This window comes from Penicillium maclennaniae (genome assembly GCF_028827695.1).
Source record: "Penicillium maclennaniae strain IBT 15551 chromosome Unknown utg000006l:1.0-2513246.0:1.0-2515036.0, whole genome shotgun sequence".
Taxonomy (NCBI): domain Eukaryota; kingdom Fungi; phylum Ascomycota; class Eurotiomycetes; order Eurotiales; family Aspergillaceae; genus Penicillium; species Penicillium maclennaniae.
The window spans coordinates 924,803-952,465 of NW_026623218.1; the positions used below are offsets into that span (position 1 = coordinate 924,803).

The 27,663-nt window shown below is 52.5% G+C and overlaps 9 protein-coding genes across 9 annotated transcripts; 5 read left to right on the top strand and 4 right to left on the bottom strand.

The window, feature by feature from the left end:
* Positions 1 to 1,198: 1,198 nt before the first annotated feature.
* On the top strand, positions 1,199 to 3,925 carry N7477_006571 (1-phosphatidylinositol-4-phosphate 5-kinase; the record flags this gene model as incomplete). Its single annotated transcript, XM_056968234.1, has 3 exons — positions 1,199 to 1,682; positions 1,742 to 2,375; positions 2,482 to 3,925. The coding sequence occupies 3 exons, from the start codon at positions 1,199 to 1,201 to the stop codon at positions 3,923 to 3,925; spliced, it is 2,562 nt and encodes an 853-aa protein (XP_056821030.1).
* A 1,300-nt stretch (positions 3,926 to 5,225) lies between these two features.
* N7477_006572 (putative transcription initiation factor TFIID subunit 12) lies at positions 5,226 to 7,098 on the bottom strand (the record flags this gene model as incomplete). The annotated part of the gene is made up of 2 exons (XM_056968235.1): positions 5,226 to 5,480; positions 5,572 to 7,098. The coding sequence occupies 2 exons, from the start codon at positions 7,096 to 7,098 to the stop codon at positions 5,226 to 5,228; spliced, it is 1,782 nt and encodes a 593-aa protein (XP_056821031.1).
* Positions 7,099 to 7,793: 695 nt separating this feature from the next.
* On the bottom strand, positions 7,794 to 8,633 carry N7477_006573 (uncharacterized protein; the record flags this gene model as incomplete). Its single annotated transcript, XM_056968236.1, has 2 exons — positions 7,794 to 8,103; positions 8,152 to 8,633. The coding sequence occupies 2 exons, from the start codon at positions 8,631 to 8,633 to the stop codon at positions 7,794 to 7,796; spliced, it is 792 nt and encodes a 263-aa protein (XP_056821032.1).
* Positions 8,634 to 9,123: 490 nt separating this feature from the next.
* Positions 9,124 to 11,185, top strand: N7477_006574 (proteasome regulatory particle lid subunit RPN3; the record flags this gene model as incomplete). The annotated part of the gene is made up of 3 exons (XM_056968237.1): positions 9,124 to 9,616; positions 9,691 to 10,979; positions 11,042 to 11,185. The coding sequence occupies 3 exons, from the start codon at positions 9,124 to 9,126 to the stop codon at positions 11,183 to 11,185; spliced, it is 1,926 nt and encodes a 641-aa protein (XP_056821033.1).
* A 566-nt stretch (positions 11,186 to 11,751) lies between these two features.
* On the top strand, positions 11,752 to 13,156 carry N7477_006575 (trans-hexaprenyltranstransferase; the record flags this gene model as incomplete). The annotated part of the gene is made up of 2 exons (XM_056968238.1): positions 11,752 to 12,933; positions 12,995 to 13,156. The coding sequence occupies 2 exons, from the start codon at positions 11,752 to 11,754 to the stop codon at positions 13,154 to 13,156; spliced, it is 1,344 nt and encodes a 447-aa protein (XP_056821034.1).
* Positions 13,157 to 14,517: 1,361 nt separating this feature from the next.
* N7477_006576 (SMP domain-containing protein) lies at positions 14,518 to 17,362 on the top strand (the record flags this gene model as incomplete). Its single annotated transcript, XM_056968239.1, has 2 exons — positions 14,518 to 14,984; positions 15,058 to 17,362. The coding sequence occupies 2 exons, from the start codon at positions 14,518 to 14,520 to the stop codon at positions 17,360 to 17,362; spliced, it is 2,772 nt and encodes a 923-aa protein (XP_056821035.1).
* A 572-nt stretch (positions 17,363 to 17,934) lies between these two features.
* Positions 17,935 to 21,792, top strand: N7477_006577 (putative cytoskeleton assembly control protein Sla2; the record flags this gene model as incomplete). The annotated part of the gene is made up of 12 exons (XM_056968240.1): positions 17,935 to 17,942; positions 18,011 to 18,057; positions 18,133 to 18,150; positions 18,240 to 18,315; positions 18,388 to 18,545; positions 18,632 to 18,712; positions 18,763 to 18,820; positions 18,877 to 19,061; positions 19,127 to 20,169; positions 20,220 to 20,369; positions 20,438 to 21,652; positions 21,706 to 21,792. The coding sequence occupies 12 exons, from the start codon at positions 17,935 to 17,937 to the stop codon at positions 21,790 to 21,792; spliced, it is 3,126 nt and encodes a 1,041-aa protein (XP_056821036.1).
* A 1,007-nt stretch (positions 21,793 to 22,799) lies between these two features.
* On the bottom strand, positions 22,800 to 23,956 carry N7477_006578 (uncharacterized protein; the record flags this gene model as incomplete). Its single annotated transcript, XM_056968241.1, has 2 exons — positions 22,800 to 23,523; positions 23,574 to 23,956. The coding sequence occupies 2 exons, from the start codon at positions 23,954 to 23,956 to the stop codon at positions 22,800 to 22,802; spliced, it is 1,107 nt and encodes a 368-aa protein (XP_056821037.1).
* Positions 23,957 to 25,254: 1,298 nt separating this feature from the next.
* On the bottom strand, positions 25,255 to 27,510 carry N7477_006579 (DNA-(apurinic or apyrimidinic site) lyase APN2; the record flags this gene model as incomplete). The annotated part of the gene is made up of 7 exons (XM_056968242.1): positions 25,255 to 25,667; positions 25,738 to 26,236; positions 26,296 to 27,068; positions 27,119 to 27,251; positions 27,305 to 27,350; positions 27,403 to 27,415; positions 27,483 to 27,510. 7 exons carry the CDS (start codon positions 27,508 to 27,510, stop codon positions 25,255 to 25,257), a joined length of 1,905 nt encoding a protein of 634 aa, XP_056821038.1.
* Between the last annotated feature and the right edge of the window lie 153 nt (positions 27,511 to 27,663).

Sequence of the window (27,663 nt, forward strand, 5' to 3'; positions counted from 1 at the left end):
TTATTGTTTGTGTGGCAATCTTCAGCCTTTTAGCTAGGGAGTATATTTTGAGTGATAGAATGATACCCTTTTAATTGAGAAAAAGGGGGTAGAAGAGACACCGAATCCTGCACATGCCATGTTTGCTCTTATCACCGTGGAGACTCGAGATTGATTGCAACAGTGTACGGGGGTGGAGCCGTTATTTTTGGATCGAGACGGACTTTTGAAAATAGGGGGGCTCCGTGGAGAAGTTCTAGAAATTAATCATGGATAGTAGGGACGGTCGAAATTTAGCAAAGACAGATACTTCCCCTGCTGCGCCACTGGGTCAAGAGTTAGGGTCAGGGTCAGGGACAGGGACTCGGGTATTCATTAGATCCCAAGAAAACAGAGTAGGGGCTATCGTGTGTCAGCGGTGCACAGTGGTTTTATGCCGTACGGGACTCGGCCAAGGCAGAAGCCGAGAAGAGTAGAGTCGTGAGACCGGGTACACCCTGTACGACGTCACGGCAATCTCCTTGCAGGAGTTGGACTTGGCCGTGGAGTTGGAGTTGGAGTTGGAGTTGGACTTGGACTTGGACTTGGGACTTGGGACCTGGAGGGGCAGCGGTCCGGGTCCGTGGACACAGTCTTCACCTTCCAAGTTCTGCTTTCACGAGATAGAGTGTCATCTAAGCATCATTCTAAATAGTGGGTGTGAACCTCATCATCGAAAATTATGCGTGGACAGAGTAAATAACCGTGTATGGTTGATACTGTTGACACTGTGGATACTGTATAGGGCAGCTGAACAGTGGAGTCGCGGCAATACAGTAATTACGACACGCAAGTCACTTCAGGTCTTTTACTCTCCCCGACAACCAACTTCCATCCCCTCTCTAATCCTGTCTTGCATAGCCTGCTCTTTTTTGTCTGTCCGCTTGATGGTCCCGATCATGTTTCTCTAGGATCCAATACTTTTTACCCCCACTAATCTTGCCATACCGGACCCCCCCTCACCCACCCCCCTGGCCGCCGAGCGACACAGAGATAGCGAAAGAACAGAGATTCACCAACTCGACCCTTTCAGCATCGCCTTCTTCTCCCTCGTCCTATACGCGAGATTACGGTCTGATTGACGACTTCTCTGCCCGCCAATAAGGGCCATTGTCGTCACCCCGGGTTGCCGGCCCACGCAGACCTCACGTCACCCCCGTTTCCCTGGGAATCGACAGCGATGCCATCTTTGTCCAACGATAGCTACCCCACGGCCACGGCAACAACAACGGCAACGGCCACACATCCCCGCTCGTTCGACTCCCCTCATCATAAGGCCTACGAGAAGAACTCCGTCGGAAACACTTTCCTGTGGACAAATTGGCCCAACGGCAACGGCAACGGTAACGGTGCCATCATCGGCAACGGCAACATCAACATCAACGGGGACGCGAACCACAACGCTGTTCAGAATGACCGTCTTCTAAATTTGGATGGAAGCGCATACTCTCTGAATGGCCCACAATCGAGTATCGATTCTTATACGCGCGATCTGCCCTCCAAGGACGGCAGCATGCACTCTTTAGGGAACGGGTCGGTTAGAGAGCCCCGAGACGCTAGCCGGCCGACCGCCATGTTAGATCGGAAGTCATCGGACGCTGGACCTGGAGCAGGCTCCATGACAACGTCCACGGCTAGCCAGCAAATGAACGGTACCGCCTTCAGTCAGCGGTCTCTCCAGGGAAGCAGATGACCAATGGGGATGCTCATCGCCCCTCCGCAGATGAACCAGTTGTCTCGGATCAGGCTGCTAGTCCTTCCACTTCTTTATTACAGATTCCACAACAAGACGACCCAGGTCGTCACTCACCCGACCCGGAACGATTGGCCCCCAGACCCAGCCAGCACCGGTACTCATCCCCTCCTGCCCCCACGACCGATGCCACCTCAATGCCCGATTCTCAGCCGTCCAGTGTCCGACAGCGACACTCGCTACAAGTTCCGAGAGCGCCCAGTGTTCGACGGAATAGCCGAGACCAAAATGATGACATTGCCTATAGCAGTGGTCGACTTTCACCAACCACTGCTAGCGGTCGGCGCACTTCATTCAGTTTGATTCGGCGGGGAACAAAAGCAAGCATATCGGACGTGCCGCAGGACGAAGCACACCCCGATGACGAGGCAGCACGCTGGGCGGAAGCAATCAAACAGAGACGCGCATCACGTCGACGGCGCGAGGATGACGACGATGACCGGGTTATCGTGGGCACCAAGGTCGACCAGAACCACGTCAACTATGTTACCGCATACAACATGTTGACCGGCATTCGTTTCACGGTGTCGCGAATCCACGCGAAGATGGACCGGGAGCTCACCCCGGCCGACTTCGATGCCAAGCATAAGTTTTCCTTTGATATGTACGACTGTCTCAATTCTCCAAATGTGTTGTTCGGACTTGGCTGACGCTAGAACAGTACCGGAAACGAATTAATACCCTCTGCAAAATACGATTTTAAATTCAAGGACTATGCGCCTTGGGTTTTTCCGACATCTTCGCGCCAAGTTCCGACTCGATCCTGCCGATTACCTGATGTCCCTTACCAGCAAATACATACTGTCTGAATTGGGCTCGCCCGGTAAAAGTGGCAGCTTCTTCTACTTCTCGCGCGACTACAAGTACATTATCAAGACCATTCACCACGCCGAGCACAAACTCCTTCGAAAAATTTTGCCCGAATATTACCGGCACGTCGAAAACAATCCGAATACTTTGATCTCGCAATTTTATGGATTACATCGGGTGAAGATGGCGTACGGCCGGAAGATTCACTTTGTGGTGATGAACAACCTATTCCCGCCTCACCGTGATATCCACCAGACATTCGACCTGAAGGGCTCAACCATCGGAAGAGATCTGCAGGAATCAGATCTCGAGCGCAACCCGCGGGCGACCATGAAAGATTTAAACTGGGTTCGGAGAAACCGTCACCTGCAGTGTGGTCCATTGAAGCGCGACTTCTTCATTGAACAGCTGAAAAGAGATGTCGAATTGCTCAAGAAGCTCAAAATCATGGATTACTCCCTCCTGGTCGGAATACACGATACAGAGCGCGGCAATGAAGAGAAATTGCGCGACAAGACTCTGCAAGTCTTCCAGCCTGGGGGTAATCGCGAAGAGGAAGCGAGTCCGAATATGCTTATGCGCACCCCGTCCAAGCTGGAAAATGAGCGCAAGGCTCGGGAGCTCCGCATGTTGATCAAGCGCGAGCGACCTGTGCCTTTAGATAAAGCCGCGTCCAAGATGCCGGACAAGATTCTTGACGAACGAAAGTTCCACGTCTTTTATGCGGACGATGGTGGTTTCCGAGCTACCCATGAGAATGGGCAACCTGGTGAAGAGATCTACTACCTTGGGATCATCGATTGTCTCACTCACTATGGAATGGTCAAAAAGATGGAGCACTTCTTCAAAGGTCTCTCTCACGATCGCACCCAGATCTCGCCGATCCCACCAGAGGGTTACGGTGATCGATTCATCAACTTTGTCAAAGGCATCACCATGTCTGAGGAGGAAGCTGAGCAACGACGTGAATCAAAGGCTTCCGTGCGCCAATCGTCGGGAGAGAAGAGACCATCGTCAAGATCGTCCTCCGTCGAACGAACTATGCAAGAGGCGGAGAAGGAAGCTGCGAAGGATGTATCCCTCACACACCCTCGAACCCTCGCAACCGTATGGGACCCCAACGATGCTGGCGGCCCCGGCCCGACCTCGACACTTCCCATAGTGGACGAGGCGGGTGAAGCTAGCAGCGTCGGAGGCCAAAGTTCACACAGCCGTCACCGTCCCACCGACAAGGAGCTTCCTCCCGTTCCTTCCGACGACCGCCCTGCGCCTCCCAGTAAAGACATTAAAGGCAAAGATGTTGACCGCGGAGATGCCTCGGCCCCGAGCTCATGGAGGCAATAAAGGCCTCAGGCCTCTTGTGTCTTTCTGCGGTGATTCTCATGTTTTTGCCTCGAATTTTCGTCCTTGAGTTCATCGAGATATCCCTCTTGTTGCTTGATTAGACCGCTTTTGTTACGCTTCAACCCGCATGGACATACAAGAGGAATCTCTTGTCCTGTCTTCTCATTTGCTCTTGTCCTGTCTTCAACGTTTCCGACAGACTCCCCGCTGATGTTCACGAGTGACGTGTATATTTCCTGTTGTTGAGCGCCTCGTCTCCACCTTCGCCATATCAACCCATTATCCCCTAGATGTCCTTGCTATCCTCGAGGGGAGATCGACCCTAATCCCCTCACCCGTCTCTCTTTGCCCGAATACCACTGTTGACGTCTCCGACCAATTTTACCAAATCAATCAACACAACCAAACGCCCGTCGAAACAACCGACATAACCAACACACTTTCTTTATACAACATCTCAATCTCAATCTCAATTACTGAACGCATTTCCTATTCACGTCCTCGCATCTGCCTGCCATTCACTCAATTATTCAATCATTCGAACAATCGCGTCATCACCGTCCCAAACGACACAGAGGCCCCGCCTCTCATTCCAATTTCCTTAAAGCCCCGAGCTTCTTGTCTATTGATCTTTGATTTCGTCAGGTGTCCTGTTTCGGACACCTTTTCTTTGTGTCCTGTGCCTTGTTCCTTGCGCAACTCGCCATACCCTGTACCAATCACTATACCACTTGTTCTTATCTTGATCGCGTATTCGATATTGCCTAGAGTCTGATTAGCAGATCCAGCGTGGAACATTGTTCTGTCTTTTTTTCTTCCTTCTTCTTTTTCCTTTCTGCTTTCTCCTTTCAGTCTTCAACTGCTCAATTGAGTGGTCGAGATATAGAGCATCGGTGAGATGAGAGAATGTTCCTTTTCCTTTTTGAATTCGATTGTCTTACTGTAGATTGTAGTGTGGCAGAGTCGGAATAGTGCGTGGTCTTGCGGTCTCCGACTCTTGAATTAATCGCCAATTCTCGAGATCTTGTTCTACGTATTCAATCTACATGTACCTAGAAATCTATGCAAGCAAAGAGAAAAAAGAAAAACAAGGTCCTTCAAGATCCACTCATAGATTTTATATCGGTTCCCTCCAGCATAAAACGCCCCCAGCAAAAATACATAGACCATGTAAGAAGAAACCGTCATCTGAACGCCTTTCTCAAGCCACGAGAACCCAAATAATAATAAAGAGAGCGAGCATGTAAGAAAATTAAAAAGAAGCATGACTTTCGCAAAGTCGTAATCCAGACCCGAACACCTACTCCGAACGACCCTGCGTTACCTTCGCAGCCTGAACAGCAGACATCTTCTGCATCCAAGCCTGAGTAGGCTGGGGCTTCTTCACGGTGCGGAGATCGTCGGTTGAGAAGCCTGAGACGCGCATGTTGTAGTTGCGTTCGAGAACGAGTTGAATGTCGCGGATCTCGAGGGACGAAGAAGGGCGCAATTTGGCGAGACGGCATGCTTGCGTGATTACGTCGTCAACGAAGTCGTCGGCCATTTGGAGGATGAACTGTTGTCTGTCAGTCTTTCTGAATTTGCATTTGATTCTCCACTTCACTTCAATTGGGAGTGATTGTGAGAGATTGAATGGTGATAAGTACCTCTTCTGCGTCGGGAGTAAGCATCTCGCCTTCACCACCGCCGGTGACCTGGCGGACAAGGATGTCAAGCATTTTCTTGCTAAGAACGTGCTGACCTTCGCCTTCGAGGACGTAGCCCGGGTGCTTTTGAACGGCGGGCTGGGACATCATGCCTGGAGCGGCGTGGGAGGGACCACCTGAGAGCGACGGACGAGCAGCGGGCATTGGAACCGCTTCGGGTGTCGAGATGTTGAGGGTTTTGGGAATGGCCATGTTGATGTTACGGGCTGAGGCGTCGGTGGATCGATTAGAAAGATAGCCTTGTGGGTGAGCTTGCTGGTTTGCAGCGGCTTGGTTGATGGCTTGAGGTGGTGCTTGGTTTTGGTTTGAGTTGTAGTTCTGCGCTGCCTGCTGCATAGCGGCTTGGTGTGACAGTGGACGCGGCGGGCCTTGGGCTTGGTTGTTTACTTGCTGGGGTCCGGTTGATGTGGGAGTCGATCCGTCGGCGTTGGGGGTTTGAGTGAATGTCACTTGCGCGCCCGGTGTGCCCTGGTGCGACTGTGGTTGAGGTCGCTGTCCTGGTGGTTGAGCATTCGAAGGGGCAGGCGTAGCGCTTGCCGACGCTGGTGCTTGTCCTGGCTGGGAAGTCGTGGGGGACATCGCCGTTTGTCCCGCTTGATTGCGCGCCGCATTCACTGCTGAGTTTATGGTGTGGGGTGCTGGAGTTGGCGGTTGGCCTGGTATCGCACTCGATGGATTTGCTGTGGGCGCTTGAGAGGCCTGAGGCGCTGCAGGCGCTGAAGGCGCAGGCTGAGCTGCAGATGCAGCCGTACCCTGAACAGCTTGATTTATCTGTGGATTTTGTTGCGACTGCATCTTGAAGCTCTCTTGCTGTTCCTTGAATTTGTTCAAGAATTCACTACCCTCCCTAAACAGCTTCTCGGCCGCCAGCTGACGATTCTTGAATTCCTGAACTTCGTCGTTGGGCATAGTGCCCTGAGCCTGCCGCTGCGAGAATTGCGTCCGCAAGTCTGCAATTCGTGCCCGTCCAACCTCCTGCTTCTGTAACGCAATACCATACCGCAACCGAGCCTCGGGAATCCATGTTTGCACTTGCTCCTGTGTCACATTGGGCGGCAAATAGAAATTCAACGAGCTAACCTTGGCCTGAATCTGGGGAAGTAGCTGGCTCAGGTTCTGCGGATTGTTGGACTGGGTTCGCTGGACCGGTTGGCCCGTCTGCTGCACGACGGTGGCCTGGGCTTGCTGCTGCTGAAGGGCCTGCTGGCGGCTCTGCTGGAAGATCCGCATACCCTTCATCAAGTTCTGGGACAACTGGGATAGCTTCATGTGTGCATTTTGATATTCGGCGGTCTGAGGATCACGGGTGTTGAGCAACTCCCATAGGGAGCGCACGACGTGGGTATGCTGCGCCTTTTGCTGGTCCGACAGGTGCGGAAGCTTCTGGACCTGGTCCGTCCGAATCAAATTAGAATGCTGCTGAGGCTGTGCCATCGGCTGGCCCGCCTGGGCCTGGGACCCGTCCATGTTGCTGGCTGTCGTCGTTCGTTGTTCAGCGAAATGCGCGAGAAGAATAACGGAATCGGGTTCACGACTGCGCTCCAGTGGGGCCGGGGATGAGAACTTGTTTTGCAGGGCCCGCGTTAATTCTCAGGTCGATATAACTGATCCTAGCCTTGAAGATGTGCAGGACTTGGAAGAAGCTGCGTCCTGGATGGTGCGACAGCTGAACTGCAACTTTGGAGAGGAGGTCCGCGTCGGTCTTGGCACCCGCCTTTCCGGAGCCTCAATGCGCAGCCTGATAGATGGGCTTCATCGGCCTTGGAAATTGCTTTAAAGGCTATTATCTCAGGTTAAGCGAGAAAAAACCATTCGTACTATTGTGCGTGATTGGAACCCTCCATGATGGTGATGAAGTTGTGGTGACAGAGGCACTTTTCTATACGTGCGCCCCATATATACAGCACGCATTGGCTTTCACTTGGGTAGCTGCTACCAGTTCACAGAATTAAATTGCTCAAAACAGCCGATCTCAAAATTCACAAGGATGGTACAAAAGGCCTGTCTGTAGATAGAAGCCTCTGGAAGAGCTTTCGAAAGACCTCAGGTGCATTGGAAAAGAAAGGAAAGTACATAGTCAAAAAGGTTCATCATTGGGGTATGTTTATCGCTCATGGAACTCATCAAAATCATCAGGTATCAAAAATTTACAATGAATGGGACTATCCCATCAGACCGCCCAGGTCCCGCTCCATGCCAATGACACGCTCCTCCAAAGCTCGTTTCCTTCGCTCCAAGTCGTGGATTTCAGCCAATTCACGCTCGATATCTTCATCGGTAACCAGCAGTGCCTCTGACTCTGCTTCAGGCATGGGGAGAAAGTCATCCTCGTCATCGTCGTAGGAGTGTCGCATGGACTCGAGTTCCGCTGTGTTTGTCGCCACGCGATCTTCCAGTCGAGCAATGGACTCAGCGATCAACTCGTGGCGATAGCGCAAAGTGGCGATTTTTTCCTGTGCACCAGCGACGGGACTAATCTATGGTTAGAAAATCCATATATAACCTAGCGCTTCCACTTACTAGACGTTGCATAGAATCTCGGCTCCTCGGAGTAGAACCTCAATATTCACTTCTCCACGCCCTCGGGCCGATGTGCCGGCAGACCGTTTGATTTCTTCCATCATATCTGAGCCAAGAACTCGGGCCACAGCGGACTGGTTGCGGTTGTTGCGAGCAGAATAAATTCGAGTGGCCATTGACTCGGATTCGGCCTCGGCGGAGAAGGTAGTTCCACGCCTGGTGGCACGCCTTTGTGACCCATGTGGCTTGGCAGCTGGATCAACTTGGAAAAGCGCTCGTTCATGGACTTCAGTATCTCTGATCAAGCGGGTAATGTCGTGTGAGCCTAGCAACGCGTTCGTAAAGATGCGGGGAGCAGGGAATCTGTAGAAGTGCATATTAGCTTCGAAAACATAGCTGAACAAGCGGAAAACAAACGGTAGATCAGCAATGGCATTTGAAGAGAGAGCAATTTGTTCCAAGTGTGACTCGAGAAGCGGCATGGTTACGGTGTGGTGTTGGTGCAGCGGCGAACAATCCGCGGCTTTTGTTTGGGTTGGAGAGCTATTGTTGCTGCCTCAGGCTGCAAAAGAAGACAACGCAGCAACAACAGACTCAAAAACTGAGGTTGCAGCTCGGAGCTCCTTATTTTCTTTCCCAATCGTCTTATATTTCACCTGACCCAATTCCAAGATCAATTATTGAGCTTAAAAGCCTCGGAGACACGCCGTTGCGCAACACCAGTAAGCTCTTCCCTGACTAAGCACTCCTCAGGCGTCTTGTGCCCGTCCTCGTCTCTTGACATCACTTCACCCGTCCACTTCATCCACCCGTCGCTTTGCCCGTTTTCCCCATCATTTTCTTCAAAATTGGCAACTTGGCATTCTTGGATTGCCCTTTGCTTCCTGTCTCTGTTTCGTGCTTCTCGTCGCCCTTCTCCTAACTATCTCTGAAGCTTGGTGACTGCTCAGCTGAGCTCAACAGCTTGGGAAAATGCCGGCCGAGAGGCGCACTCTGCGATCAAACAACAAGTCAGATACCTCTTCATCAGCTAACGGTGAAAAGGCTCGCTCGAACTCTCAGAGCTCGCCTTCCAAAGACAAGGCCGCGCCTACGACTCGCGCCGCCGCCAACAAGGCCAAGCCGGCTCCGGTAAAGAAAGGCGCCAAGGGCGTATCGAACGCTGGTATGGGTGAGGAGGAACAACACGTTAACGGGTCGAAGAATGCGGAGAACGGTGTGAACTGTTCTGAGGACGTTGAGATGGGAGAGGATACGGCAGGTGCGCCTACATCCTCATTCAACACCAGCAAGGGACGGCATGGTGACGAGAAGATGACTGTTGTAGTGCCCCCGACCAAGGGTTCCAGATCATCCGGCAAGGCTGGTCAGGACAAGGAGGAGGATGTGACAATGGAAGGTGCCGAGGATGGTGACGCTGAGAAGGCCGAACCAGAGATCGACCCGGCCGTCAAGGCTGTTCAAGGTTCGTTGCTATCAATTTGAAACAGCTTTCTACGGTTCCTTTGGCTAATCGAGGATCACCGGTTTAAATGATAGATATCAAGGCCAACTTCACCCTTCTCGACCGAGCTGTCGCTCACTTCGATCCCCGATTCACCCTACGTGTCCTGCGGTCGATATCGTCCATGCGGAAGCACATCTCCCCCGAGGTCCTCGCGGAAGTGATCACCGACACATACGCAGCATCTAACTCGACGGCTATATTCCTCTTGGAGGCTCTCGGCCAGGCCAGTGCTTTTGAGAATGCCCCGTCGAACATGGAGGTAGATGTGGAGAAGAAGGCGACCCCAAAGGAGGTGCTACCCGAGGTGGATGCGTACCTTTCAATCTTGGTTCAGATTTACCTCTTCGATCAGCGAAAGATTCAGCAGGGCGCGGAGTTCTCGACCAACTTGATCGAGCGCCTTCGGGCTGTCAACCGCCGTACACTGGATTCTCTTGCCGCTCGCGTTTACTTCTACTACTCTTTGTTCTTCGAGCAGATTGCTCCTCTCCCTCCTTCCCCAGCGGCGACCGTTACCACCATCCGTCAGCCCCTGCTGGCTGCCCTGCGAACTGCTGTTCTCCGGAAAGACGTTGACACGCAGGCTACTGTCATGACCCTGCTGCTCCGCAACTATCTCTCCACCTCCCACATCACGCAGGCGGATCTGTTGATCTCGCACAACCGATTCCCTGCTGCTGCCTCCAACAACCAGATTGCTCGGTATCTCTACTACCTTGGCCGTATTCGTGCCATTCAGCTGCAGTACACCGAAGCCCACAGCCATCTGATCGGTGCCACCCGCAAGTCCCCGACCAGCCATAGCGCTCGTGGCTTCTATCAATCTTCTCACAAGCTGCTCGTGGTGGTCGAGCTGTTGATGGGTGACATTCCGGACCGTGCGGTCTTCCGCCAGCCGGCCTTGGAGAAGGCCATGCACCCCTACTTTCTGCTGGCACAAGCCGTCGGTGTCGGTGACCTGGATGGTTTCCTGAACATCGTCAACACCCACAGTGCTGCATTCCGCAAGGATGGCACCTACACACTCATCCTTCGTTTGAGGCAAAACGTCATCAAGACCGGTATCCGCATGATGTCCTTGTCCTACTCCCGTATCTCCCTGCGCGACATCTGTCTCCGCTTGGGTCTGGATAGCGAGGAGTCGGCTGAGTATATTGTGGCTAAGGCCATTCGTGATGGCGTCATTGAGGCTACTCTGGATCATGAGCACGGCTTCATGAAGAGCAAGGACGTAGGTGACATTTACGCCACCCGAGAGCCCGGTGAGGCGTTCCACGAGCGCATTCGCGCCTGCTTGGCTCTCCATGACGAAAGTGTCAAGGTAAGTTATTCATCACAATCGGCGCACTTTGGCGAAGTTGATCCTAACGATTGTTCTACCAGGCTATGCGATTCCCGATGAACCAGCACCGCCTCGAGCTTAAGAGCGCTCAGGAGGCACGTGAGCGTGAGCGTGAGTTGGCTAAGGAGATCCAAGAAGGAGACATGGACGATGAAGATGCTGGAGGCGATTTCGATGCCATCTAGGAAGATGGTTTGTGATTGATACGGCATTTCTCTCAACGCCGGCCCTAATGCATAGGCCTCTACGCTGTAGCGGCTTTCTTCAACTTATGTGTTAATTGTGCGCGACGGTGATGTCGCTTTGCTTTGCCGGATGTACCAAGAGGGGGAATTATGCAGACCAAGACGGCCGGCGTGGTTTTTCATGTCTCTTATATTGGAATTATTTCATTTTCATTCGCCCTGTGTTGAGTAGTACAGTATACAGTGCCTGGGTGCAGAGGAGAATAAATCTGGGGTGGCACGTCGATTCTTGGAAGAAAAACTCTGCTTTAGACCAAGTAGTATTGATTATTTGGACGGAGTCATATACTCAAGTTTAAGAATATGGTAGAATAGATAGCAAAAGCATTTGAAGTATACGTCGCCGGGGTTCACGCGTGGTCCGTGCCGTCCCGAGAGCTCGAATTCTTCCGCCCGCAAGTTTTCCAGACCTCTTCCGTATCACCTTATGACCTCTGCATCTAGCATTGCCAATCGTTCCATGCGCCCTTCTTGATTCTCACATCTAGTTAATACAGCCCCTGAGCATGCGAGCTCGCACCCTCTCGGCCACCGGGCTGGCTATCACTCGATCCTCGACCTCTGTGTGCACCCAATGCCTTCGTGATGACCTGCTGCTCTCCCACCTCTCCATTCAATCCCGCAAATACCACCCAACCCGCCGACGAGATGCGTCTCCATTTGGAGCTGCCGTGTCAGCCGCACAGGCCATCTTCAAGGGTCTGCCGAAGGCTCCTCCCGGCATCTCGGTCGATCCTCTGCGCATCGTCGGAAAGGAGCTGAAGTTCTTGAGCAAGAACATTCGCCAGTTGCTGGGATCGGGCCACCCAGCGCTAGACAAGGTCGCCAAATACTATACTCGCAGTGAGGGCAAGCACATGCGGCCATTGCTGGTCCTGCTCATGTCCCAAGCCACGGCCTTGGATCCCCGCAAGCAGCACAATCCCGCAAGCCCATCACCCGTCGATAACCCTCTCAGCGCGCCCTCAATACTCGACGACTCCAACCCTGACGTCAATCCCCTCGTGTCCCGCTCTACCGAGTCCAAGTACGACTTCTTAGGCGACGACAACATTTTGCCCTCGCAGCGCCGCTTGGCCGAGATCACCGAACTCATCCATACTGCATCCCTCCTGCACGACGATGTCATCGATAATGCCGTCACTCGCCGCGCCAGCAGCTCTGCGAATACCGCCTTCGGCAACAAGATGGCCGTATTGGCTGGTGACTTCCTCTTAGGACGCGCGTCCGTGGCTCTCGCCCGACTTCGCGATCCCGAGGTTACCGAGTTAATGGCTACTGTCATCGCCAACCTGGTGGAGGGCGAATTTATGCAGCTCAAGAACACTGCCCAGGATGAGTCGAAGCCTAAGTATACCGACGAAACCCTGGAGTACTACCTCCAGAAGACCTACCTGAAGACCGCCAGTCTGATCAGCAAGTCTTGTCGTTCTGCGGCCGTGCTGGGCCGAAGCGCTCCGGAGGTGATCGAGGCATCGTACGCCTACGGCCGCAATCTCGGATTGGCGTTCCAACTGGTTGACGACATGCTGGATTACACCGTCACGGAAGCCGAGCTGGGCAAGCCCGCCGGTGCTGATCTGGAGCTCGGTCTGGCCACCGCTCCATTGTTGTTTGCATGGAAGAGCAACCCCGAACTTGGACCCTTGGTTGGCCGCAAGTTCCGTGAAGAAGGAGATGTGCAGCAGGTGAGCCCACTTCAACATAAGTCATTTTTTTCAAATTTAATACTAATCTCATAATCAATAGGCCCGTGAGATCGTCCACCGCAGCGACGGAGTCGAGAAGACTCGCCTCCTGGCGCAGGATTACGCCGACAAGGCGGTTGCAGCGATCAGCGACTTCCCAGACAGTGAGGCCAAGGCAGGCCTCATTGAGATGTGCGAGAAGACGATGAATCGACGAAAGTGAGAGGAGTCCATTGTATTATTTGTAAACATATGTCGCCTGTTTTATTGCTACCGCCCCACTTTTTCTCTCAGTGCTCTTTGGGTGCTTTCGTTTGGGAAGTACATGTGTAACTTAGATATTTAGATACGTGGTTCTTAGACCTGGATTGGAAACGACCTGTTATCATGTCTTATCGTATTTTCCACAGATATTTTGTAGAGCTCCTCGCGTCTGGGTCTATAGTCCTCTAGGCCTTACAATGTCACATCATATATACGCCGTGTCCACTAATTAAGCGCCACTGGACCTTGTCAAGCAAAGTCGAAACATCCACGAGAGGAGTGACAAATGGTGCACTGCTTGATCAAGTCTGACCTTGTAGTTTTGAACCAGGGTGGATTGATTCTAGAGCAGAAATTGAAACATGAGATGTATGAAAATGTGCATTGCGCTATAGTCGTCTTGAGTGATTTGACGATTCGAGGCTGCGCAATGTCATTCAAGGCCCGGTCTTCGATGAAGACCAACATGTGATGAAATAATGCGGCCTTGTACATGACTCGAGGAGATGCAATATCAGTAAAGGAGGAAAGCGTGCGGAAAGGCAATCCATTCAATGTCATTGACCCTGGTTCATATCAAGTGCCTTGCGTCGACAACCTTCATGACAAGTTTTAGTCCTGCCTGCCGGGTCCAATTCGCCGATGATATGGGCCTTTTGATCTCTGCATGAAACATATCAATTCCGAGATGGTTGCCAGATTTTCTGTCGGGTTGAAGATGGGGGGCCCGGATCACTCTGAAGGGATCCGTATAGTTGCTCAGTAAAGACTAGGTAATGTGATACAAAGAACCCAGAAAATCAAATTACAAGCAGCAAGTTACAGTCGCGGAGCAAATTGTTGGCTCGATAGATAATTTTCTCTGCTAAATCACATCACAAAAGACCATCTGACCAACCTATCAATAGGCGTTTGGTAATTTCAACTTCTGCAGAGTTGCGGTTCCTGACAGTTGTTCGGATCCTGCGGGGTTCTTCGTATTGATTCTTGTTATGTAATCGTTATACAAAGTACTTACTCAAAGTTTCACTACAAAATAGACTGGGTTCCCGGTAACATCTACGTTATGTAATGGCTGTACTAGTGCCATGCTGGCCCTGGACCTCCGTCATTCCCGCGCGCGTGGAAGCTGCAACTTGACCTCTCCAACTGCGCTTTCCTTTGTCTACGTAGACTCCTCGCTATCTGCCCTCGTTTTGTGCTTTCAACAGAGCCGGTATACCCCCCTTTGATCTTGCAACTCTCATCTACAACGCTCTAGGGATCCAGTCCCCAAATTATGGAGCTTTCCGCCCTCCCGCTTTGATCGACAGGTTCCGGATGGGTTCGCTCGGCAGCTTCCTCCTAATCTACGTGTTGGGAGGAATTACCTTCATCCCTCTGGTGCTATCATTATTCTTACTACATGCCTACCTGACACTCCCTGATGTCTTATCCTCACAAAGGACACGTAAAGCTTCCGACTCATTGCCTCAGCCTGACGATGACGAGTATAGCTTGAAATCCGGTACCGACCAGCTGGCTGAGAAATTCCACCGCACCCACGATTCCGATGTTGCTGCTGGTTACTTTGCTGTTTGTCGTGAATACGTTCCTGGTGGTGTCAATGGGAAACCTCCGGAGAGGACAACCCCCGCTGGGGAGGTCGTTGCCGCCGAGAGCCCCAGTGTCTATCAGTCCATGTATCGAAGCCTGTTCGACCGCAAGCAGACGCCTAGTATTGAGCCGGCAAAGTCGAATGGGAAAAATACGAAACGGGCGAGGAATGTCTTTTACATTGTTCTACGGTATGCACTGCTCTGGTTGATGATGTCTGGAGGTTATGGGATATCAGCTGACGTTAGCGTTATCTGTGCCTAGACATGGCCACTTGATGCTCTATGACGATGCAAACCAGGTTGAGGTCCGCTATGTGATTTCTCTCGCTCATCACGATGTATCCGTCCACGGCGGCGAAGCTGAGATACCGGAGGCCGAGCTGTGGCTCAAGCGGAATGCCATCTGTCTTTCACGGCGACTGGATTCGCTGGGAGACTTGGGAGGACCAACACCGCCGTTCTACTTGTTCTCCGAGAACTTGTCAGAGAAGGAGGACTTCTATTTCGCTATGCTTCAGAATCAGACAAAGCTGTGGAGTTCTGCGGACCGCCCTCCTAAGCAGCAGGACTTTGACGTGAAGCACATTGTGTCCCTCGTACAACGATTGCATTCCTCAGAGGAGCAGCTGCAGACACGGTGGATAAATGCTTTCTTTGGACGCTTGTTTCTGGCTTTGTATCGGACCCCGGAACTGGAAGAGTTTTTGCGGAGCAAGATTGTTAAAAAGATCTCCCGAGTGAACAAGCCGAACTTCATCAGTAAGATTGGTCTGCACAAGATCGATATGGGGGAAGGGGCTCCCTTCATCACCAACCCTCGCTTGAAGGATCTGACCGTGGATGGCAACTGCTGCGTTGAGATGGATCTTCAATACACAGGAAACTTCCGACTCGAGATCTCAGCCACGGTGCGTATCGATTTGGGTTCTCGCTTCAAAGCAAGAGAGGTTGATATCGTACTGGCAGTGGTGTTGAAGAAACTCGAGGGTCATTTGCTAGTCCGCTTCAAGCCTCCACCGAGCAATCGACTTTGGATAACTTTTGAAACCATGCCGAGAATGGTGATGGACATTCAGCCCATTGTCAGCTCCAAGCAGATCACCTACGGTCTTATTCTGCGCACCATTGAGAGTAAAATCCGTGAAGTGGTGGCAGAAAGCATTGTCCTGCCATTCTGGGATGATGCGCCCTTCCTGGACACTATGGGTCAAGCATTTCGTGGTGGTCTCTGGCAGCGAGATATGCCAGACCTCGAAGCCGATGCAGAAATACCTGATGAGTCTGGCGAACCTTCGGAAACACCAAAGAGTGTCCGCGGAGACTCGATCGAGTCCCTAAAGTCCAAAGATGAGAGAACGATGAGCATGCCTGCTCTCTCCGAGTCTTCCCCCAGAATCAAAGCCCGCAAGCCTCTAAAACAAGCCTCATCAGATGCCCAGCCGAAATCCTCGGTCGCAACCTCTACTGGTATCGAGAGATCGGACAGTACGCCTGCACCCCGCTCCATCCGCTCGCATACATTCTCGAATGCAGCCGATCCAGTGGTCACTGCAGACAATGCAAACAAGGTTGCATCGCCAACCAAGAAGGACGACAAGAGTGACGCCACTAGTGCCATGATTGAAATATCAAGTCGCTCTCCACCAACCTCGCCCAATAGGACTCCAAGCAGCTCGCCCCCCACTGGCGGTATCATGATGCCAGAGAATGCGTTTCACAGCCGAAATTCCTCCATCGCGGAATCTATAGACAGCGTCAGCCTCCTCGGGGATCAGGTCATCACAAGTCCCTCATCCGCTCGTCTTGAGAACACGTCTTCTTTCTCCGGCCTGCGAAGCTCTCGAGAAAGCTCCTCCACATCACTATCAAGCGAGAAGCCGCGCAGGCGCAGTACCATCGAGACATTCACCAAGTCATTCCAGTCAGTGACATCCGATGACAGGACTTCTGGAAACATGACTATTGGATCGGCAACCGCTGCTGCAAAGAAATGGGGCATGAGTGTGTTTGGGAAAGGGGAGGGACCTCATGATCAAGATTCATCTCGAACGCCCGCGGGCACCCCAGATCAACCCATTGGACGTGGACATCCCCACCCTCCTCCTGGGGCCTCCTTACTGCGACCGGACAAATATGCCTTGAAAAGAAATTCGGCCACTCTACCGAAGCGGAAGCCGTTGGTTGTGGCACCGCCCTACTTAGAATGGTCTAACACGGGGGATCATCGACCTGTGCCGCCTCCGCCCTTGCCTCGCCGAAAGCCCATTCCCCCTCATCTGCGCACCGATAGTGCAGACGAGGTGCTTGTGGTCGAGGCTCCATTCGATTCTGATCCGAATAGTCCGATGGTCGGCGACGTCGACTCGGAAGATGGTCCAAAGCAGGCTATCCTCCTCGAGAGCGGTGCCTCGTCCCAAGCCGATCTAACCGAATCGAATGCTACTTGGGATCCTCAGGACAGCCAAGATGCTCAGTCCATCCGGTCTCTTGGTCAGTCTCTGGCTTCTACGCATGACAGCAACGAGGCCTTGCCGCCGTCTGGACAAGTGGAAGTTTCATCGGTATGACATAGATCCTGCGTTTTCTACGCCGTGAGGCACCGGGCAACGGGCGAATCTATACAACACCTTGTGTAATCACTTATTGGCTTTCGAATTAAGAGGCGTTTGGAGGGCTCAGGTACTTTGCGGGCTCTCTGGTATCTGCCAGACAGAAGCATCCCGTCGGCTGGTGATTTCCAGGGTCCCAATGTATAGAGAGCAGTCAGTACCTTTCGATGTCGCCTGGCGACCCCGGCATTTCATTGATGACACAATTGCTATTGCACAGTAGAATGCAACGCCCACTTATACAGTAGATTCGATTCATGTTGCCTACATGGCGCAGCTGACGCGTAGTTGAAGAACAAGGGATAGGCGAGGATGTGCCGAGCGAAGCGGCTTAGGCGTCGCCAAGACTGACAGGCGCCAGCTTTCCCCCCCAACGTCATTGCTCTCCACGTGCACTCGACAACTTGTGCTTCACATCTCTCTTTCTCCGGTCAGCGCCTTCTCTTTGGGATTATCCCGCGCTGCCCGGCCTCTTCTACCAACCCTTCTCCCGTTGGTGCTCTAGTTCCCCCTGAACTCGCATCGCCACCATGAGTCGGTAAGCGGGACAACTGCCATAAACCCCCCCAAACCGACGCAAGCAGTCGAATAACCTCAATCGCACAGGACGGAGGCCGATCTGGCCATTAATATTCGCAAGGCCACCAGCATCGGTAAGTACTCGTCCCGGCCGTGCCGGCCCTGAAAAGGGAGAGAGAACGGGGGGCTAATCATTTGACTCGCGACAGAGGAAACCGCGCCGAAACGTACGTCCGCATAGCGAACCCATTGATCTTCACCGAGGACTCCCTTTTTGTGCCATAGCGCTCGACTCGACTGACATGTATACTTGCAGGGAAACATGTGCGCAGCTGTATCGTGTACACATGGGACCACAAATCATCGGCGGCCTTTTGGGCGGGCATGAAAGTGTATGCGGAAACCCCGGAGAATCAGGAGAAAGTGTTGGAATACCGTCGCTAACTTTCATCTGCGCACTGTAGGCAGCCTGTCCTTGCCGACGAGGTCCAGACGTTTAAGGCCCTTATTACCATTCACAAGGTTTTGCAGGAAGGTCACCCCATTGTTGTGCGCGAGGCGCAGCAGCATTCCAATTGGATCGATAGCTTGATGCGCGGTGTTGGAGGAGACGGTATTCGAGGTATGACACTTGGCTGGTTCGGGGACTGCGCGATGCGTCTGAAGGCGGGGGCGCGCATGATCAGCATGATTATTGACGTTGGATAGGATACGCTCCGCTCATTCGCGAGTATGTGTTCTTCCTCGAGTCAAAATTGGGCTTCCACCGAAATCATCCTGAATTTAATGGTATGTTGACCTGAATGAGTTGACTTGGTGTGGTTGTCTAACTGGTACAGGATTGTTCGAGTACGAGGAATACATTAGCTTGAAGACAATCAATGATCCTAATGAAGGGTGCGCATTGAGCTTCTTTGAAAGATTGGGTGTTAAACAAGCTAAATGGTTTACAGATATGAGACAATCACCGATCTCATGACTCTGCAAGATCAAATTGATGCTTTCCAGAAGCTTATTTTTTCGCACTTCCAGTCTGGGACTAACAATGAGTGCCGAATCTCCGCGTTGGTTCCTCTGGTGCAGGAAAGTTATGGCATTTACAAGTTCATTACTAGCATGTTGCGAGCCATGCACACAAGTATGAATCCCCTATTCTCTTGAATGTTTGTGAACCGCCGGCTAAGATGTTGACTCGTGGTTTAGCAACCGGTGAAGATGAAGCTCTCGAGCCTCTTCGTGGCCGTTATGATGCCCAGCATCACCGTCTTGTTCGGTTCTACTACGAGTGCTCCAATTTGCGATACCTGACCAGTCTTATTACCATTCCCAAGCTGCCGCAAGACCCTCCTAATCTGCTCGGTGGTGACGATGAACGCCCTGCTCTGCCAAAGCGACCGACGAAGGAAATTGAACAGCCATCGCCGCCTCCCAAGGTGGCTGCCGAGCCCGAACCCATCAACGATTTCTGGACCACTGAGGCCAGACGCCAGCAGGAGGAGTACGAGGCCGAGCAAGCGCGCCTCCAGACACAGTGGGAAGACCAGCAGCGACAGCAGATGCTCGCCCAGCAGCAGGCCCAGCGAGACTTCGAGGAACAGCAGCGCCTGCAGGCCGAGCAGCAACGGCTGGCACAGGAGCAATTGCTCCGTGACCAGTACCAGACACATACCCAGGGTCGCCTGGCAGAGCTGGAGCAAGAGAACCTCAATGCGCGAGCCCAGTACGAGCGGGACCAGCTGATGTTGCAACAATACGACCGGCGAGTCAAGGACCTGGAGGAGCAGATGAACCAGCTTAACAACAACCTCAACATGCAGAGTGCCTCCAAGGACGAACAGATTCGGGCTCTACAGGAGCAGGTCAACACCTGGCGGACCAAGTATGAGGCTCTGGCCAAGCTGTACTCGCAGTTGCGCCAGGAGCACTTGGATCTCCTGCAAACCACCAAGAGTCTCAAGCTCAAGGCTGCTTCCGCGCAGGAGGCCATTGATCGCCGTGAGAAGTTGGAACGTGAGATCAAAACTAAGAACTTAGAATTAGCTGATATGATCCGTGAGCGTGATCGTGCGCTGCACGATCGTGACCGTGCCACCGGTACCGGCAAAGATGAGTTGGAGAAAGTCAAGCGGGAGCTCCGGATGGCGCTTGAGCGTGCTGAAAATGCGGAGCGCTCGAAGGGCACGGAGATCTCGTCCATGCTGTCCAAGTATAACCGCGAGATGGCTGATCTGGAGGAGGCTCTCAGGGTAAGTCGTTGCCCTCTGTGATGGAGAAGCTCTATTACTGACCCGCGTAGAACAAAACCCGCGCTCTTGAAGAAATCTCAGGCCGCCATTCCGAGCGGGATGGTGACCACGAGGCTGCTCTTCGTGAGAAAGATGAGGAGATTGAAGTGTACAAGGCTGGCATGGACGATCTCTTGATGGAGATTGAGGAGCTGAAGTTGGTGAGTGTCCAATTTAAGACAAGTCCACACCCCCATGCTCCCCCATACTAATCAAAGGATCCTGATAGAACCAAGGCGATACCGACCATGCGCTTGATAGCCAGATCGACACTGTTCTTCACGGCACGGTGGCCAAGATTAACGACATCATCGACTCTGTGCTGCAGACTGGTGTGCAGCGCGTGGATGATGCTCTGTACGAAATGGATTCGTCCATGCAGGCCGGTAATTCGAATGCCTCACCTCCCTATGTCCTTTCGCAGATCGAAAAGGCCTCGGCCTCCGCTACCGAGTTCTCCACGGCCTTCAACAACTTCATTGCCGATGGCCCCAACAGCCCCCATGCCGAAATTATCCGCACCGTGGCTGTCTTTTCTGGATCGATCGCCGACACTCTTAGCAACACCAAGGGTCTCTCCCGTTTCGCCAACGATGACAAGAGCTCTGATCAGCTGTTCAACGCGGCCCGTAAGTCTGCCCAGGCGACTGTGCGCTTCTTCCGTGGTCTTCAGTCCTTCCGCCTCGACGGCATGGAGGCCCTGCAGAAGACCGACGTCGTCATCAACAACAACCTGGAGGTCCAGCGCGACCTGCAGACCCTGTCGAAGTTGGTCGAGTCGTTCGCTCCCAAGAGCAGCAAGATCAACACCAACGGCGACCTAGGCGACCTTGTCGACCAGGAGCTGCTCAAGGCCGCCGATGCTATCGATGCCGCGGCCCAGCGTCTCGCCAAGTTGAAGAACAAGCCCCGCGACGGCTTCTCGACATACGAGCTGAAGATTAACGACGCAATCCTTGCCGCCGCCATCGCTGTGACCAATGCGATTGCCGAGTTGATCAAGGCTGCCACCGAGTCTCAGCAAGAGATTGTGCGCGAAGGCCGAGGCAGCTCGACCCGCACAGCATTCTACAAGAAGAACAACCGCTGGACTGAGGGTCTGATCTCCGCCGCCAAGGCTGTGGCTGGTTCAACCAACACTCTCATCGAGACTGCCGACGGCGTCATCTCTGGCCGCAACTCCCCAGAGCAGCTCATCGTTGCCTCCAACGACGTCGCCGCCAGCACCGCTCAGCTAGTCGCTGCCAGCCGTGTCAAGGCCACCTTTATGAGCAAGACCCAAGACCGCCTGGAAACAGCCAGCAAGGCCGTTGGTGCTGCATGTCGCGCACTCGTCCGCCAGGTTCAGGCGATCATCGCCGAGAAGAATGGCGCCGAAGGCGACTCCGAAGACTACGGCAAGCTCAGCTCGCACGAGTTCAAGGTTCGCGAGATGGAGCAGCAGGTACGTTTCCCATCCCTTATAGTTTTAGCATCTACTGACCCCTCGCTCTACAGGTCGAGATTCTCCAACTCGAGAACAACCTCGCCCGCGCCCGCACACGTCTGGGCGAGATGCGCAAGATCTCGTACCAGGAAGACTAAAGCTCGATCCCCCACTGTGTATATCCCGGAACCGGTATTGGAAGTCCATCCGTTTCTTTCTTTCCCTTTTTTTTACTCCCGATTCATACATCCGTAGCTGCTCGAGAGATTAGCGAAATGTACTCTGTTATCATGCACCCGTCCACGTATTTCCCTGCATTGGAATAAAGAACACGGCCCCACATCGACCCGCGGACCCGCGGACCCGCGGCTTGGCACGGCACTTCCAAAGACCGCAACAAAGAAAGAGACTGCCGACTTTCTAATTCCGAGTCTTTCCGCGTCACCTTTGACCCTACGAGAGCTTGGAGCTTGGAAGTGCGAGTCTAGACTTGACTATTTGTAGGCTGGAAGTACTGCACAATGTAGTTTACTGTGTACGGCCTACGGGATACTCTGCAACGCAAAGAAGAAAAGATTATGCTTTATCGATTGTCTCGAACGCATGCGCGACACACACTCGCGGGAGTTGGCGGGGAAGAAAAGAGGCATCAGGTGGAGTCAACAGGATGTCGCGACAGGATGTCAAGATTGCAGGACGCTTCGACTGAGAGGATAAACGCATGCAGATTGTGGGGTCGCTAAGCACAGGGTGAATCGCTAAGCGTCAATTTGAAAGTTGAAGGTAGATCCCGCTGATAAGTCCGGGTCCAGAAATTAGAGCGCATTCACTACTAGTCTGATGAGGAGATCAAGAGACAAGTAGTGACAAGGGCCCAACGAGGATGGACGACGGGGAAAGAAGAGGTCAAAAGCGCAAATAGAACGATGGAGGAGAATTATTTGAAGTTGGTAGGGTCCTGATCCTTGATATTCAATCGAGGCCGGGCAAGGTCTTGAGGATCAGGGTTTGAAGGGTTGTCAGACGCCATGCTCATGGCTGGCACAGGAGATATTGTAGAGTGGAAGGGAGTTTGGAAGATGAGGTCAACAATTTGCGACTGCCGCATGACGGGTGGGTTGTCGTTACAGTGGCCTTTGAGTATGTCGGCAGTTATGGATGGCGCTCACTGAATGTTGAGGAGCTCTTGCGCATCAAGACTGGAAAATTCCATACCCGGAAAGAGTTTATCAAGCTCATCGGCGAGCTCAAGATCAAAATTTGGATTGGCAAGGATGTCAGTTGGGGGAATGACCACAAGATCCCGGAAAGGGTCCATATCAGAGTCAGGGTTGTCGTACACATCCATCAAATGAAGGTCTTCGATGGGACCATCCTGACGCTCGCCTCGATAATTGAAGAGCCAGCCATAGGGGTCAGGAAGCTCTTGACGGGTCTCAATTGGGCAGTATGAGTTGAGTGCTAACGCAGAATAACCTTGTTGGGGCAGCGGCCACGCAGACCCGTCCTTTGTGACCAGCTTCTTGATTTCCTGATAATGGTCGACGATATTCTCAACAGATACGGGCTGGAGGTTTAGGTTAGCCAGGTCGGGGTCCCAGCTCTGGGTCAAATCAAAGCCCTTTTGACCATCCTCCAGAGTCCATGACATGATTGTCCAGCCGAGAATTGTGATGTACTCAGTAGCACAGGGGATCCCGAACAGGGGAGCAACAGTTGCGGTAAAGTCACTCAAGGAAACAGCCCCGAGTTCGAAATGGTCGCGAAGAAAAGTGTACGCCTTGGCCATGACTGTCCACTGAGCTTTGAGTGGCTCCTCGCCCAGATGGTGGAAATCAATGTCGACTTTTGTTTTTGTGTGACTCCGCAGAATAGGGGAGCAACAAAGCCTAGAGAAGTATTATTAGCGCTATTCTTGTCACAGAGACTGTGATTGGACTTACTGCGAAATAGCATGAAGCTGTTCAAGGAGCGGAGTCGAGATGCAGGACGAGTAGCAGGAGGCGCAACATGAAATGGTGCCGCCGAGGGCGAAGACGCAATCTGAGTAGGCCATGTCATTTTTGAATTTGAATTGGACTTAGTGACGAGAGTGAGGCTTCCATCACGGACCTCAAAATGAGGACCATCAATAAGTGGCTGTGGCTGGTTGAAGTACTGGAGAGGAATACCCGCAACCATGGCGGCCGCAAAGGAAGGAAAGTCAAGGTCAGGGCCCTGCAATCCCAGGATTTGGGATGCTTTGTAGGCCGGAATACTGCACAGGTAATCCAGGAAGCGCTTTTCGGCATAGTCAGAATTTTCCGAGATTGAGGACGCCATGTTGAGGTGGCTTCAGGGAAAACCGAATGAGGTGTAGAAGGAATGAAGCGCCCAGCAGCAGACTCAAATAAGTGGTCCTAGCCACAAAGAGTTGACACTGAGCGAAGATGGAGCAGGAGAGAGCAGGCAAGCAAGTCGCAGTTTAAAAAAATAGTAATGTGAAACCGCAGAATGTAGTAGAGAGTGAAGAAAGCAATGAGGTGAGTGAGATTGAGGATGCGAAGGAAGAAAGGAAGAGAGACAAAGAAAGAAGTATTTGAGGAGTAGGGGAGAGTGTCTCGGGAAACTTGTGAATTACCTAAAACAGGAAGCATTCAGATAGTGTATTCATAACATGATAGTTCTAACCACTCATCGTCAATGTAATTGACTTCATTGAAAGAAGTATGCCTTGATGACTCCTTTCCGGGAATCCCGATGAGGCCATGATTTAGGGTTCAGGGCCATCATTTCTTTGTTTCCCCCAACACATGTGATGCCCCTGCCTGGTCACCTTGGGAGCTCCCCGTCTCTTCATTCATCTCCTGAAGCAATAAATTGTCACCTCAACTCGGGACTGGCCATGGATGTAATATAGTGAATTCCCCCCCTTCCACGTGGAAACACCCTGCAGAGATCGGCCCCTGCACGTTATTTCCTATTTCCAAGTTGGGGGGGGTGGGGATTCATCATGTACTCCCCGTACTCCCCATACTCCCGGCGCACGCTAAGATATTACCAGCAATACATCTTGCATGTCTGGATTTTAGGGGGGCTCTTCTAGAAGACTTGAGAAGTTGCTGCCCTAAGGTAGAACACCCTCCCTTCAAGACTGGGGATCAATAGAGAGAAGGCTGAATAGGCCAGTGGAACGAGGGCAAACATTTCAAGGCAGCTGTCATCCCTTGCTTCTGATCCATGGGATAACTGCTTTGGGAACTAGTAGGTCCCAGCCTCGCTGGGTACTTCCCCAGGTTGACTGTTTCGAAGAGGAGAACGAGGGCTTCGTGCTGGAGGCTTCCATGTGATGGATGACTCATGTCCAATATGTAGACAATGATGGCATGATGAGCATGGTTAGAGGGAGACTTCCACGGATGGATGGAATGGAAATCTAGCGTACGGCCCTTGATGCTGGAGATACATGTAGAGGACACCAGTACGCCCATTTCACAGCCAGAAGGGCCTCTAAATGGGAAAAGAAAAAGTGAGCCCTGCGAAGAGCAAGGGATCGACCTGAAAATGCGTGATGGAATTGTCTAAGATGATGCAACTGTGCTGGAATAGATGCAATAGTCCCGGAACAGCCCCTCCCATCTTCAAGCCTCCGACTGCGACGTCGAGTTCCAGTCGCTGGCCCAGATGAATGTAGGACATCGCCACTGCGAGCCCTTCTCCTTCTCCCCACTGGGACCGAGTGGGCGAGGGCAGATCCAGAATGATCGACCACGGTTCATGCCCGGCTTCTTGGTGGTCAGACTCACGCATGGCTCCTGGTGGCTCTCACAGCGCGGTACGGGCTTCTTGGTAAATAGCTTCGTCCAGTCTTCTTTGCTGACGATCGGGTCGATCACAGAGTCGTCGCTTCGCAGTTTACTGGGGGAAGATTGCGCAGATGGAGGACCGCTAGGGAGCGTCGGCATGTCGGACGTGGGTCCGGGAGGGGGTGGGTTCGAGGCGGCTTGGGTGATATGAGAATTGAAAACGATGCTCTTCTTCTTGGGCGAGGCTCCTGCAGTGATGGGGTGAGTGATGTTCAGGGCACAGGAGTCCTCGCAAGTCATAGAGTGGAGACTACGCACCCTCGTCGCTCTTGGGCTTGAAGAAGCCTATGAGTGACTTCTGGCCCGCTGTTGACGGAGTCGGCGTAGGCTTTGCACGCTTGGAAGAAGCTGAGGATGCCGGCTGTGATCGTTTGAAAGGCATGGATTTCGGAGCCGGAGTCTCGCAAGACACTGATGGCGTGGGCGGCTCACTGGGAGTAGGTGTTGCTGATGTATACGATTCCGGAGCCGGGGATGCAGCTGGCTTCTCTAGTGCGCTGCCTGTAGACGAGGATCGAGAGAGAGTGCTCGGAGGTCTGCGGGTGAACATGTCTTTGATACTGCGGCGCTTGTCGATATCAAACTCCGGCAACAGGCGACCAGACGCTGGTAACATGAACCGGGACGAGTATTCCTGCTGCCGCTCGCCGTCCTTGAATACCCCTGGTGGGTTCATAATGTCACGTATGTGTGAGAGGCCTCCCTCATATGGTACTTGGTCCTTGAAGACAGCGAAGACAGGGCAATGATCCGATCCCTACGCACAAAAAACACGTCAGCAAAAGCTCGCGCAAGTCTGCTAAACTGGAACAATACCATCAATCCTTCTTGGATGTTCGATTCGGAGAACCAATCCTGCATGTCTAGGCTACAGAGCACATAATCAATTCGAGCACCAAAGTTCCCCGGTCGCGTGTTAAGTTTCGTGTCCCAGCATGTATACATGCCACTGCGTTCTGGATGAAATGATCTGCAGATATCGTACATGACCGGCTGCTGTCTGCCTTCGTCACGGTCCCCAACAACAATCCCATCCGAAAGCAACGAGTTGAATAGCTTCCGAGACGGAGCAGATATGTACTCCTCTTCCGTGGTGGTCCTCTTGCGAATGCCTTCCAGCGCATGCGCAGAATCGATTCCCATTTGAGCAATGTTGATGTCTCCCGTTAGAAAGACGCGCTTCCCCATGGCGACGAGGTTGCGTACCCGAGCATCGAGGGCGCTAAGGAAGTCCATTCGAAAGCAATCACGGCTTTCATCTCGGTATGCAGGGCAGTAGACGCCGATGAGCACAAAGGCTGGGAACTCGAGGACCACGCATCGTCCTTCAGAGTCGAGTGTCGCGGCATCGATCTTGGGATCCAGTGCCGGCTGCTCGTCATCTAGGACGGCCTCATCACTCTCTATATTGACGGAAGGTGGCCTAGTGAGCTGCTCCATCGTCGGGTAACCGCCAATCTGCTGTTCCTCGGGCAGATCTCGGAAAGACACAGCAGAATTGGGCGCACACAGAACACCGGTGATACCTTCTTCGGCACGAATAGGAGCACATGTAGCATTACGAGTGTAAATCACAACCCCAGAATATCCTATCGGGAGTTAGCTTGAACCGAAAAACAATGGGAGACTAACGACTCGCCCTTTTTGAACTTGGGGAGGCTGAAATAGCAGTCCCACCCGGGCACTAGGACCATATCATCACGGAGGTCCTTTCGTTGGATTTTCGTTTCCTGAAAGACTACAATGTCGGATTCCAGGATGTCAAACATGGACTGATCTCGAGTTAGTGTTCACCGTTGCATGCATCGCGAAATATCACACTCACCTCGAAGGTCCGGTTGCCTCGCCATGGTTCATATGAGAACGGGTTACTTCGTAATCATTCAGTAATCATTTCCCATTTATAGCTCAACCCAAACATACCGAATCCCGTTAACTGTTTTGCAGTGTTAGCATCACGATCTTCGACCAAACACATCTCTTAACCTAGGACATGAACATACCGTTCCACGTGGTGATACGAAACCCCATGGCAGGCCGAGAGCACGTCAAGGCCCAGCATATCCAGCAGCGAAAAAGATGCAACTCACTCGCTGTGGTGGGAAAAATAACGAAGCGCTGTCTTCTCCCTGTCGTTGATATCACGTGAGTGGGGAGTGACATCAACTTAGTCAGCCGGGGGAT